This window comes from Rhinoderma darwinii, chromosome 9 (assembly GCF_050947455.1).
Source record: "Rhinoderma darwinii isolate aRhiDar2 chromosome 9, aRhiDar2.hap1, whole genome shotgun sequence".
Taxonomy (NCBI): domain Eukaryota; kingdom Metazoa; phylum Chordata; class Amphibia; order Anura; family Rhinodermatidae; genus Rhinoderma; species Rhinoderma darwinii.
Genome location: NC_134695.1, coordinates 92423531 through 92437910, shown reverse-complemented (window position 1 = coordinate 92437910; position 14380 = coordinate 92423531). Strand labels below are relative to the sequence as shown.

The 14380-nt window shown below is 42.9% G+C and overlaps 2 protein-coding genes across 2 annotated transcripts in view; both read left to right on the top strand.

Annotated features, from left to right (window-relative positions):
* LOC142660225 (polycystin-1-like protein 2) overlaps nt 1-9908 on the top strand; it is a 35396-nt gene extending 25488 nt beyond the window's left edge. The window contains exons 19-22 of the mRNA XM_075836809.1: nt 4510-4732; nt 4823-5030; nt 7522-7612; nt 9592-9908. Coding sequence (XP_075692924.1) covers nt 4510-4732; nt 4823-5030; nt 7522-7612; nt 9592-9626 — 557 coding nt within the window. The 3' untranslated portion in view covers nt 9627-9908. The remainder of the gene's footprint in view (nt 1-4509; nt 4733-4822; nt 5031-7521; nt 7613-9591) is intronic.
* Nucleotides 9909-12425: 2517 nt separating this feature from the next.
* LOC142660224 (polycystin-1-like protein 3) overlaps nt 12426-14380 on the top strand; it is a 28018-nt gene continuing 26063 nt past the window's right edge. The window contains exons 1-3 of the mRNA XM_075836807.1: nt 12426-12741; nt 13299-13715; nt 14004-14132. Coding sequence (XP_075692922.1) covers nt 12426-12741; nt 13299-13715; nt 14004-14132 — 862 coding nt within the window. The remainder of the gene's footprint in view (nt 12742-13298; nt 13716-14003; nt 14133-14380) is intronic.

The following is a 14380-nucleotide window of genomic DNA, read 5'->3' as shown; positions in this document are numbered from 1 at the left end:
TACTTCAACTTGCTCACTGTGAATCGTCAAACTACACAGATGCAGCAGTGATTCTCAGTATTACTTCTCCCATTCACTTCAACGAGAGAAGGTTGTAATACTGTGAATCGCCGCTACATCCATATCAACGATTCATAATGAGCACGTAGAGTTTGAGATTCCAATCCCAGCGTAGAAACGTTCACTTCTTCGACATCTCGTTGCTGCTGCTAAGATGTGTATTACATTGTTGTGGAAACAACCCAGATCTCCTCCCATTTCACTATGGTTATCTGGAGTCAATGACCTGATGACAATGGAAGACCTGTCGTCTTCTTTTTCGGATGATCATGATCGATTTTACCATACCTGGCATCTCTGGATTGATTTATAGAATTCTGCTGAATATAGTGCTCTCCTGAGCGACCAAACCTGAGGTGTTTATTTTTACATAGATGTGGTGCCCTCACTTGAATATACTGATTTCTTCTCCTTTTCCTTCCTCCTCATCCCATGTTCCTTTCCTTTGCTTACCCCTTCTTACCCGCCCCCTCTTTTTTTTTTCTTCTTCTTCTTCTTCTCCTCCTCTCCGTGCTTTGAGTGGTGTTTGATACGGGACTTTAAAGAGGCTCTGTCACCAGATTATAAGTGCCCTGTCTCCTACTTAATCTGATCGGCGCTGGAATGTAGATGACAGCAGTGGTTTTCATTGTGAAAAACTATAATTTTTGAGCAAGTTATGAACAATTTTAGATTTATGCTAATGGATTGCTTAATGTCCAACTGGGCATTTTTTAACTTTTGACCAAGTGGGCATTGTACAGAGAAGTGTATGACGCTGACCAATCAGTGACCAATCAGCGACCAATCAGCGTCATATACTTCTCTCCATTCATGTCCATCTGTACTCACAGCACAGCGTGATCTCGCGACAGTCCAACAGAAACTTTACCGAAGTGTCAGGAGTGTGAATAGACATCGCGTCCTGGCTGGAGATGATGTCTATTCACTCTCGAGACACTTCGGTAAAGTTACTGTGGGTGTATGTAACAGCACAGCATGATCTCGCGAGATCACGCTGTGCTGTGAGTACAGATGGACATGAATGGAGAGAAGTGTATGACGCTGATTGGTCAGTGTCATACACTTCTCTTTACAACACCCACTTGGTCAAAAGTTAAAAAACGCCCAGTTGGGCATTAAGAAACTAATTAGCATAAATCTAAAATTGCTCATAACTTGCTCAAAAATTATCGTTTTTCAAAATAAAAACCTCTGCTGTAATCTACATTACAGCGCCGATCAGATTATGTAGGAGATAGGGCACTTATAATCTGGTGACAGAGCCGCTTTAAGCTTAATGTCTTCTTGCATGATATTGTTTTTAACAATTTTTGTCTTCATTCTGTAAAACGTTGACATGTTACTTTCAAATTGGCGGACTGATGTCCTGCACCTTTTTAACCACCTTTGCCTTATATTTTTCTAATAATTCCTAATCAAGACAGAATTTACAAAAAACTAAAGGATGTAAATCAGAAATGGCTGAATATAATTTACAGCAACTTAACAGACAAGGACTTATGTTTGCGGGTGATTTTTTTTATTTTGTAGTTAGCAATGCTTTCCAATTTTTTTTAAATTATTTTTACTAAAGGATTCAAAGAGTGGGTGTTGTTACCTGCTCTTTTTTTTTAATTTATCCCTGTGATTGTTCTCAGTGGCGGATTAAGTAGACCATGGGCCCTGGGCTGTTACCCAAACTTGGGCCCCCCTTCCTCACCGTAACTATTTTTAACACTACCTTTTTGGGCAAGCATTAACAGTGTTACGATTCCCCTTGTCACAGCGCGGTGTCCCTACATACTGACAGGATCACACTGTGCAGGGACACAACCTCCTGACAAGGGGAATTGTCTATCAGTCCTGGACCGCAGAAAGACTTTTTGTGAAATACAAGGATTTCCTATAATAAACATGTCAGGAGAGGTGACAGATTCTCTATAAATCTAGTGACTCACAGGTGACGACGTCTCAGATTCTAGTAGTTTTTTTCCTCTTTTCTTCTCCATCCGGTCCAGCGCTCATGACGACTTCTCCCGGCCATGACTCATTTCTGCAGAATTTGCCACTTAGACGTCTCCTCACTTTTCCAACATTTCCACACCTATAAACGAAAATAAAGTTATCATGGTGCCACATAGTGTACCCCTAAATATAATAGCACCAAACACTGCGCGCCTGAATATAATACCACACACTGTAAAACACCATACACACAGCCCCCTGTACATAGTGCCACACACAGCCCCTGTAGATATTACACACCCCCATAGATATCGCCATACACAGCCCCCTCTATATATCACACATCCCCCTCGTAGAGAGCGTTACACACAGCCCCCTATAGATAGTGCCATACAGCCCCCCTGTAGAGAGCGCCACACAGCCCTCCCCCTCTTGTAAATAGCACCAAAAAGCCCCCCCTATAAAGAGCGCCACACACATACCACGGTGGATAGCACTACACAGCCCCCCCTTGCCTCACAGCGCTCCCCCTTGTATATAGTGCCTCACAGCGCTCCCCCTTGTATATAGTGCCTCACAGCGCTCCCCCTTGTATATAGTGCCTCACAGCGCTCCCCCTTGTATATAGTGCCTCACAGCGCTCCCCCTTGTATATAGTGCCTCACAGCGCTCCCCCTTGTATATAGTGCCTCACAGCGCTCCCCCTTGTATATAGTGCCTCACAGCGCTCACCCTTGTATATAGTGCCTCACAGCGCTCCCCCTTGTATATAGTGCCTCACAGCGCTCCCCCTTGTATATAGTGTCACACAGCGCTCCCCCTTGTATATAGTGCCACACAGAGCTCCCCCTTGTATATAGTGCCACACAGCGCTCCCCCTTGTATATAGTGCCACAAGGTTATGTACACATTTAAAAACTTTATATTATAATTATATATATATATATATATATATATAGTATGTCTGTGTATCAGTGTGATTGATTGATTTTATTAAAAAATATTTTTACTTTTTGAGATACGGCTGCTTTGTATCCTGTATCCGTCAGGTCAGCAGGACTGACGGGATCAGTGACACGCAGGATCCACCTCAAATCTATCACATCTAAGATTATAATTTAGCGCAGGGCCCGTTTCACTGATCCCGTCAGTCCTGCTGACCTGACGGATACAGGATACAAAGCAGCTGTATCTCAAAAAGTGAAAATATTTTTTAATAAAACGTAATTACAAAGTTGCACCAAACACACATTTTTATTAAAAAAAAATAAAACCGACGTTATTTTTGCGACGTTTTTTCCGTAGACAATGCAGGTTTCGTTTTTTATCGTTTTTATGCACACATTTTTTGCCATTTTAGAATTTTTATTCATAAAGTTTGAAAATAATAGTAAAAAAAGAAGCTTTTTTACGTTTCAGCTATTTTTTTTTGGTAATAACATTGTTTTACCCTAAAATAGACCTTTTATCTGTGATCGTCATTGTCTACCGTAAATTTTAATATATTACATGTCTATATTAGGGTAATTGGGTCAGCGCTAGCGTTACAACAATGATTGGCGGGGGGGGGGGGAACGTTTTTTTTGGGGTGGGTATTTTATGTGTATTTATTATTATTTATTTTTTTTGCACTTTACTATTTTTTATTACTATGTTCTGATCCTCAAAGGTCAAAAAAGACCTTTGGGGAACTTTATATCTACTTTCTCTTTGTTTTACACCATGTTTTTCCACTGTAACTGGAGCTGCACAGCAGCCCCAGTTACAGGGGAAATCAGCCCTCTCACAGTGACGATTGTCACTAATAGGGCTGTGCTGGGTCTAGTAAGACCCAGCAACAGTCTGCCACTAACGGCACCCGGCGATCATGTGACCTGTCACATGATCACCGGGAGGAATAGAGACAGCGCCGCTGCTGCTGTCTCTATTCCTGTACACAAGCGTTCATTGAACGCTGTGTAAGAAGACATCGGAGAAGACAGAAGCAGTGAAAGCTGCTTCTGTCTTCTCCTCAGGGTCCCCGGCAGTCACTGACAGCCGGAGACCCGACATTCAGCTGCCCGATCGCGCGGGCAGCAAGTTAAAACCCGAGCCGTAGAAAGTCTATGGCTCGGGTTTTAAGCACCCGTCCCTGATCGCTGGCCGTAAAAATACAGCCAGCGGTCGGGAACCAGTTGGGCAGGAGGATAATCCTGTACTGACCTCAGCGCCGGTGACCGCCCGCCGGCTCTTCTCTTGCTGCTTTGGAGTAACAGAACAGCCGTCCGTCGCTGTTCTGTTACTCAATGGCGGCGGCCCGCACTGTCAGGGAGGCGTGTCCTACCCCTGGATCCCGGCGAATTCCCTGCTCCTCCCCATCTTCGGCCGTTAGCAGCGCTAGCGCGCTGAATAGATTTACGAGATAATGTGCGTTTCGGGCTGCCATGGGCCCCCTGGAAGCCTCGGGCCCCGGGCGGCCGCCCGAAACGCCCATATGATAATCCGCCACTGATTGTTCTCCAGCATTGGCATCTTCGGTACCTTTGGCACAGCTTTCTAGTGACGAGTTACATGCCTTGTTCTGTGCACATTATGTTTCCCGAAAGCTCAAGAAAGTATCTCAAGATCTTCAGCAGCTGGGAAACCATCAGGTCCCAGACCAGCAACAGCATGATGAGTTCCTTACACAGTTACAAGCTCTACTGCATGTCTTAGACAAGTCTGTTCCTCCTTTGCCTGCACAACGGTGAGACACTAGACTTCTAAAAAGACATTCTAAAGTTCCATAATGCTAAAATGTCATATGTTGGATATCTGTTCTATCATACCCATGCAGGTCCCAACAAAAGCAACAAGTAAAAAAGAAGCGACTGCCTTGGTGGTTCCTGTTTATTGGGTGGTCTATACTGATCTCCATCAGCGTTGTTTCTACGTACTTCGCTATGATGTATGGGTTCCTCTATGGAAAGGAAAGCTCTATCCGGTGGATCGTTTCCATGGCTTTATCTCTTTTCCAAAGCATCTTTATTCTCCAGCCTCTTAAGGTAGGTAAACAAATTTCAACGGGTATAAAAGGGGTTGTCCGAGGAACTTTACTTGGTTGGGCCGCTGTTTGATTTTAAATAAGAACGTTCTTCCTAGGATCCTACATGTCTTGCCGGCCCTGACGCTCCCTGATTCTTCTTTACCAGGATGACTTCTCTTTTCACCAAATTTATCTGGAATAACAAACCAGATAGAATTTTCCAGGCAATTCTCCATGGCCCAAAGAGGCAGGTAGCGTTGAATGCCTAGTATCCACGCTTACTTTGTGGCATTTAACCTTATCAGGTTAGTTGACTGGCTCCGCCATGCAGATTTCAAACTGGGTTTCTTTAGCATCTTAGTTTTGCCCCATCCCACTTTGTCGCCCCTTTACTAGATACACCTCCCACATTATCTCTTCCCACCCAACTATTTCCCCAAAGCTGGTGGTGATAAAATGGTCTAATGTCTCGTCCCTCTTCCATGCTGCCAATTCTGGGAAACGCTGCATTGAAACCTAGCCTGATGGACCCCATTTTCCAACAATGGGCCCTCTCTCTGGTCGTTCACGTGTCTCTTATTATTGGATAAACAACTCCTGGCCTTCCCTGGAATCTCTGAACAACACCTCACACCCGTGCCCCATCAACTTCTTACCTCTCTCCCCCCTCCATCCTTCTTTGCTCACGATAAAACACCCCTGGAGGTTCTCTGCTTTAACAGGGTCCCAGTAAGACATGCCCTATCCTTAATTTATGCCATGTTGGTGTCCCCTTCATCCCAGCCTCTGGCACTCTTCCTGAGTAAGCTGGAGGTGAATCTCAACCTATCCTTCCAAGAAATTTGGATAGGGAGATATACTGGCTATTCCAGTGGCTCCTCTATATCAAGCTGTATTCAAGAGGTGGGCTATAAAATTCTCTTTAGATGGTATCCTGTACCTGTCAAATTGCGTGCCATGATGCCCACCATCCCGCCATGCTGCTGACGCTGTCAACATGCTGAAGGCACCATCCCCCACACATTTTTGGACTGCCCAATACTACAACCCGTTTGGCGGGAAGTATGGAGAATCACCTCTACTTTCTCCGATTTGTATAACCTGCTCTCACCTGCCTTTTTCCTGCTTCATCATAGAGACATTCCCATGAAAACGTACACGATTTCTGTCTTATGACATCTTGTTAAGGCTGCATGGACGTCTTAAGCCCCTGTCTCTCAATCTCTGGTTTCAAAAGATTGAAGACTTGCGGCACATGAAGGACCTCACAGATTAATGACCGCCACAAAGCCTTTCTGCGTACCTGACATCACTGGATAGTGCACCAAGATGCTGAGGAATACAAAACCATAATGGCTCATTATTGGCACATTCGTCCTCCTGCTCCCCATTCCAGGGTTGGCTTGACATGCCCCCCCCCCCCCGGGGTGTGGAGGTTGATGGGCGTTCCCCATTACCCCTTTTTTTCTCCCTCATCTCATCTGTTTAATTTGACTGATTATTGTTTACAGACCCTGATTGTTGCAGGGTCTTCCTCTGTTCCCCTTCCTCTTTTATGTAATATATGCATTGCAAATCTTTGTTAAAATAAATATATATATTTTTTTTTTTAAAAAGAGGCTGTTTCAAGAACACAACCCCTAAGTAAAGACAGTGTGGCAACATCCATGCAGGTAAAAGGTGCTGTTTATTAACCCTTTGCTCACGTGAAAACACATTTTTTCATGTGTTAGATGGGAGAATACAGAGCACGTTTTTCACCTGCATGAATTGCTGTCCCACTTTGGGATGCTGCAGTCTGAACCTGGAGGCGTCCTACATATAAATGCCTATTCGAGTGTGCAACTTGCAACCTGTTCGATAAAGAATACAACTCCAGTCCATACGCCTTTTAGGCAAACTCTGTCTGCTTATGTATTACATGGTTACCCATTTATCTATAACATAGTGTTGAAAACCAAACCTACGAGATTTGTAATTTTTTTAATAAAAAGGTCAATCAGTGTGTTTGGTGCAACTTTATAAATAGTTTTTATTGAAAATTCTTTTTACTTTCTGAGATACAGCTGCTCTGTATACAGAGCAGCTGTATCGTTCTCTAAATCCCGTTGCCGTCAGGTCCGCGGGACTGACGGGTTCAGTGAAAGCGGGTCCAACGTGTCTCTGACACACAGGATCCACCTGATATCCATCACATCTAAGTTTATCAATTACAGGTGAACACGCAGGACCCGCTGACACTGAGCCCGTCAGGTCCGCAGGACTGATGGATTCAGGTCTCAGCGAATGATACATCTGCTCTGTATTCAGAATACAGAGCAGCTGTATCTCAAAAAGTAAAAATAATTTTTAATAAAAACGAATTATAAAGTTTCACCAAACACAATGATTGACCTTTTTATTAAAAAAATTAAAATTAAAAAAAATCCCTTTCAAAGTGTACACAGCCTTTAACATGATATCATATGAACCAATGTTATTGTACAAAATCTTTTGTATGTGATTTCCAGGTTGTGGGATTTGCCGTTTTCTTTGCTCTAATATTAAAGAAAGTTGATGAAGATGAAGAAGAACTTCTGGATACAGAACTGGGAATGTCAGGTTGGTTTCTTCTACTTTCCATCTTGATCCTTCACAAATACTTCTTTTCATTATGGTGTGTGAGTCAGGCTCTGTTTGCATCATGTTCGGGGCTGTACATTGGGTGTGCATGCTTTTATACACCCAGTGAACATATGCAAGATATATCGGCCAAAAGGCATATATGTTTGCTTCTGACGTATGCATCAAACCCACATCACAAATGAGTCTTAGGGGGGATTCACACGAGCGTGATTTTCGTGCGTGCAGGCCGCGTATTTTTCGCGCGCCACGCACAGCCCTATAGAAGTCAATGGGGCAGTTCAAACAGTGCGTGATTTGTGCGCAGCGTTTGTTCGCTGCGTACAAAACGCGACAGGTTCAATATCTCCGCGTATTTCGCGCATCACGCACCCATTGAAATCAATGGGTGCGTGAAAACCACGCAGGTCGCACAGAAGCACTTCCGTGCGAACCGACATCCAAATGGAGTGTCTTTGAGATGAGCGAACCCGGACAATCGAACCGAACTTCACCGGGTTCGGCCGAACTCGTTTTGGCCGAAACCGGCAAAAAAAATTCCGGTACGCGACGTCAGGAGACAGTCACTGTCCAGGGTGCTGAAAGAGTTAAACTGTTTCAGCACCATGGACAGTGACTACCGATCCCAATAAACATGAACCTGTAAAAAAAAAACAAAGTTCTGACTTACCGATAACTCCCGGCTTCTTCCTCCAGTCTGACCTCCCGGGATGACAATTCAGTCCAAGTGACAGCTCCAGCCAATCACAGGCCAAGCACAGGCTGCAGCGGTCACATGGACTGCCGCGTCATCCAGGGAGGTGGGGCCTGATGTCAAGAGAGGCGCGTCACCAAGGACGCGTCACCAAGGAAACGGCCGGGAGGGAAGTTCTCGGTAAGTACGAACTTTTTCTTTTTTTTTAACAGGTTTCTCGATATTGTGTTCGGCATTCACTGTCGAGGGTGCTGAAAGAGTTACTGCCGATCAGTTAGCTCTTTCAGCACCTTGGACAGTGACGGGCGTCGACTAGCCTCATCTCTATGATGGCGGCTGCGCGAAAATCACGCAGCCGCGCATCATACACGGATGACACACGAAGCTGTCAAATGGTTTTTGCGCGCGCAAAACGTAGCGTTGTTTGCGCGCGCAAAAACGCAACGTTCGTCTGAATCTGCCCTAAGACTTATTGCTTATTTTATATTTTAGGGAAAAAATATAAAAACGTGCTAACTCCGCGAGCAACCTCTTGTGTCAGGTTCTTAAAAATCCTTTGGATTAATTTTTAGTTACGTAATTGTCAAAAGAAAGCGTCAGCTCCCAAGTTTTCTCAGACTCCTAAATAGCAAATCTCTCTAAAAATGGTTCACACGCAGTGTTTTCAGACGTAATTCGGGCGTTTTACGCCTCGAATTACGCCTGAAAAAACGGCTCTATTGCGCCTACAAACATCTGCCCATTGCTTTCAATGGGTTTTACGATGTTCTGTTCCCACGAGGTGTAATTTTACGCGTCACTGTCAAAATACGGCGCGTAAAAAGACGCCCGCGAAAAATAAGTGCATGTCACTTCTTGGGCCGTTTTTGGAGCCGTTTTTCATTGACTCCATCGAAAAACAGCTCCAATGACGTCCGTAAAATACGCCGCGAAAAACGCGAGTGGCTACAAAAACGTCTGAAAATCAGGAGCTGTTTTCGCCTGAAAACAGCTCCGTATTTTCAGACGTATTTTGCTACTGCGTGTGACCATACCGTTATATCCCCCGACTGGTTCCCAGGAACTGATAGAACTCAGAAATGGATGAACTTGACATAAGAGGACAATATTGATGACTGATATTTATTGCTATATATAATAATTTTAGGGTAAAATGCTTTTGTCCCGTCTTTTTATCGATGGAATGATTTTTCTCCTAGTTTAATTGTGATCCCAGATTCCCTTTATACGTGTGTAATAATATGATTATTGCTATACGCCGCAGATGAATATCAGACAAGTGATGAGACGGCGCTGTGATGGATTACGTGGCTACCCGGATCTCCATTCTTTTTATTGGAAGAGATGCATTCTGCAGCGCTCTACGCAGATTATTTGGAGCTCCATTTCATTTTAGATCATGCTGTGTTTATTTACGATTGTCTTTAAATTATGGGCAACTGTGGTTATGTCTATAGAAAAAAACAATATGGGTGGGACTTAAAGGGGGATGAGGTTTGTTTAATTTATGTATTCCCATATTAATATTATTACCTATTACAATTTTTTTTTCTTGTTTTTAATTCTATTTAAAGGGGTTGTACAGGATTGGAAAAACATGGCTGCTATCTTCCAAAAACAGCGCCACTCATCTCCACAGGTTGTGTCTGGTATTGCTACTCAGCTTTTTTGAAGTGAAATGGGCTGAGCTGCAATCTCAGACCCAACCTGTGAACATGTGTGGCGCTGTTTTTGGAAGAAAGAAGTCATGTTTTCTAATCTCGGACAACCCTTTGAAATAGTGAAGGATCTCCTCACTTTTCCTTTGCTTTTTTTTTTTTTTTCTTTTGTATTGAAATGCATTTATTTAGTGATAACAATCATTTTTGTAATTGACTTTTATTAAAAAGAAAATCTCTGTTCACTTCTGCAGCTGCCATGTTTCACAGTGGAGTTTGTATGTTCTCCTATGGTTTACATGGATGTATCCAGGTTTCCCCCCACACTCCCAAAACTTTTCCAATGTATACATTGGATAATACGCTACTATGGCGGACCTGCTGAACTCAAATACCCACAATAGAAACACGTATTGATATACAAATTTACAACTTAATCAACATCTCCATCGCCCCATTAATGTACATTCCAATACATTTTTATGGAAATATTACAATATATAATACTGAGAATTCAAAGATTTCACCAATCATTTTGGCACGCCTCAACCTGTTAAAGACCAAGTGCCGTAAATGTACGACGTTTGGTCCTGGGCTTTAAACTCACACTAATGTAAATGTACCAGACAGTTTTCTAAACTCCTGCACATCTAACAACCAATGCTAACACTTTATTTTAGTGTGATTTGCCAATCTAAAAAATATTATTTTGTACAATTTTACTGCTAATAAAACAAAAACAAAAAATACTATAAAAAAAGATATGAAAAATAGCCTGAAGTGTCACAAACTGTATATATAGCACTTGGGGTGCAGAACTGGTATAAATTCCTGCAATAATCATTGATGCAGATTTTAGAACTGCAATCTCCATCTTGTCGGCTTTACTGTATTTTATCACAACATTATTTTTCTTTCTACTTTAGGCTTCGTTCACGTCAGGGTTCCGTTCTGGGGTTCCGTCGGAGCTTTCCGTCAGAACGGAACCCTGATTGAAACAAACGGAATCCATAGGTTTCCATTTGGATCCCCATTGATTTCAATGGTGACGGATCCGGTGCAAATGGTTTTCGTTTGTCTCCGTTGTACATGGTTTCCGTCGTTTTGACGGAAGCGATACCGCAGTCGACCACGCTATTCATTCCGTCCAAAAAACGGAACCCTTTCACAACGGTGACAAACGGAAACCATTAGTAAAGTATCCGTCACCATTGAGGTCAGTGGTGATGCAAACGGAAGCTAAGATTTCCGTTTGCCTTTCCGTTGAGGGGTTCCCCGATGGAAAGCTCAGACGTAACCCCTCAATGGAACACAACGCTGATGTGAACCGGCCCTTACATCGTCATCTTAGCTCACTTTGCAACGTTAAAGGGAATTGCCCACGAACTGAAGGGTGAAAATCTTACTACCCATGAGTTGCTAATGTTGTACACATGATTTTTATCTATTTCGTTATTCAGCTCCTACTGGCTATAAATCTCTGTTCTGGGGTTGGGCAAAGATCGAGTGGTCACATGACAGCAACAACGCCCTGCAGACTTCATTTCCCATGAATCCACAGTTTGCAGAGCATTTCCAAACTCTTACTGTAGCCAGCCTGTCCAATTCCCAGTGAGACATGATACAGGACATGGACAGAAGAATTCCGGAGAATTGGCGTTTGCCGAGTGCCCACGATCTTAAGCTAATTGCTTCTACTGCGCGTCGCACGGACCTATGTAACTCAATGGGGCCGTTCAGACAGTCCATGATTTTCACCCAGCGTGTGTCCGCTGCGTAAAACTCACAACATGTCCTATACTTGAGCGTGTTTTGCGTATCACGCACCCTTTGAAGTCAATGGGTGCGTGAAAATCACGCACAGCACACGGACGCACTTCCATGTGCTGCGCGTAATTTGCGCAACAGTAGAACAAGAAATGAAGGGAAAAATAAAACCACCTCCTTCATTTCTTTTTCTAAACATCAAGACCGCGTATCATAAGGATGCCATATGCGCGAAAATCACGGAGCCACGCACCAAATACTTATGACACATGGAACTGAAACGTGCAAAAAACGTGTTTTTTGCGCGCGCAAAAGGCACACGTTCGTGTGAATTTCGCCTACAACTGTGCATTTTATTTAATTGCTTGCAATTCTCAAAATCGTTCATTTTACATGGCCAATACATTTACCTTGTTTTATCTTGCTGTCTATTTATCTACAATGAAAGCCATTTGTAGGTAACACAATGGTGTAAGTGTGCTCAGGAAAGACAAGTGCAGTGGATTATTGTACATCTATAGAACATCCACCTGTCCAGGTTGGGTGTGTCTCATTCTATTCAGTCCCATAATTTGATCTGGTGGTGGTGGGGGGTGCGTGTGTCTTTCATTTGCCGGCCTACAGTACAGCAACAAGGGTGAAATCTTGGATCTGTCCATCAACTCCAAGAACTATGTGGGCTCTATACTGCTTGGTCTTGGTTCTTTTGACTGAGAGACATGTCGGCGATGCCCAATGCCCTGGTAACCAGAAGAACGTAGGAGGCCATTGCATTCAGCTAGTTAATCAAGAGTTGACTTACGCTGATGCGAAGTCTTGGTGCCAGAAACAAGCTGGAAAGTTGGCCCAGATAGGAAACCAGAAAACGCTGGAGGAAATATTACTTCTGATTAGAGATGAGGGTTCATACTGGATTGAAGTTGTGTCACCGATAAAGGACCAGATGGATCAAGGTAACCAAAATCAAGGTAGCACCAAAGGCCAAGAAGGTAAGCTCAGCGAAGGTGTTTGAATGAAGGTATTTGTGGAATATCTAAATTATTTTGTGATTGGCATTGGCATTCACTTTTCACATTCACTGATATTCCCGTCATTTCTTATGTCTGTTTTGCCTGATCTTTTATCATTTAATCTATAATGGCGAATTATGACATTTATACCTACAATAAACATAATTTGCCAAGCACTAACTTTCCAAATATGTAACTTTTACTTTTGCTGACGACATTGTTGCTTCCTGTAAACAAGTATATTCCTTATTGCTATTGTAAGTGTGTGACATTATTCATAAGAATGGGGGGTATTTGCCATTCATCAAAAATAGAATAGCTCTTTTTGTGTCAACGGAAGATGCGTAGATCTCATCAATTAAAACATCAGCTGCATGGGTAACTCAGGGTTAACATAACCATGTGAATTTTGGTTGGAGGTACTTTTTGAATGCACTTTTAATCTTTTTTTTGTTTTTGGTTCATAAAAACATTGGTAGATGTGTTTTTAAAATAATAATTTTAAGCTTCTTTACATAACTTATTGTATGAGACAGGACCAAAAAACGACATTGGACAGCAAGAAGTTAATCACAGAGAGAATGGAGAGGATCTGCGCAAGGATGAACGGCAAGACCAACAAGAAGACCAAAATGAAGCCCAAGACAAAGAAAAAGGCACAGACAAACCAGACCAAAACGAAGAACAGCACAAGGAGGAACAAGACCAAAACGAAGAACAGCAGAACGAGAGAGGCAAAGAGGAACCAGAAGAGCCAAGAGAAGAACCGCATGAGGGAGGCAAAGAAGAACAAGAAGACCCAAGAGAAGAACCGCATGAGGGAGGCAAAGAAGAACAAGAATACCAAGGAGAAGAACCGCATGAGGGAGGCAAAGAAGAACAAGAATACCCAAGAGAAGAACCACAAGAGGGAGGCAAAGAAGATGCCGATCACCACAAGAGAAACATCCATGGTAAGTGCTCAGTGACTGTGTTAGGAAATTGAATGGCTTCAAATTATAGCAATATATTCTACAGATGAAATCTAGAACACATGTAACACTTTCTAAATCTAATAGATGTTGGAGACCACTGGTCAATACCCTCAATAAAATGCTAATAGTTGATGATATCACTGCAGATTATCTACGGATATGCTTCTTATTTGCAATGGGGAAAAAAATTAACATCTGATGTACATGCCCTGAATGCCAAACTGGATTAATTATACGTCAGATATTTGACTGTCACCTCTCTGGTAGATCAACACAGGATGAAAAAAAGAATGGCCCAGCAGAGTTCAGGGTGCACTATAATATATAAGGGCACCCAGGAAAAATGGAGAATTGCTCCGGCTTGTGAAGACAAGAAGAGTTTCATCTGTTCCTTTGGTAAGTATCTAAATATATGTGAGTGAGAATAGGACAGCGGATATCCTATATTTACATTTGAGTCGGAGGCTCCTTTCCGAAACACTGTTGCAAATTCCATCAGATATGATGGGGAAAAAATAGCGATCTGCGCAACGCTTTTCTTCTCGTCAAATCGAAAACAACAACGGAATCTGGCGGACACCATTATAAGTCATTGGAATCCGTCAAGCACTGGTGGCATCCGTCGTATGAAGAATCTGGTATTG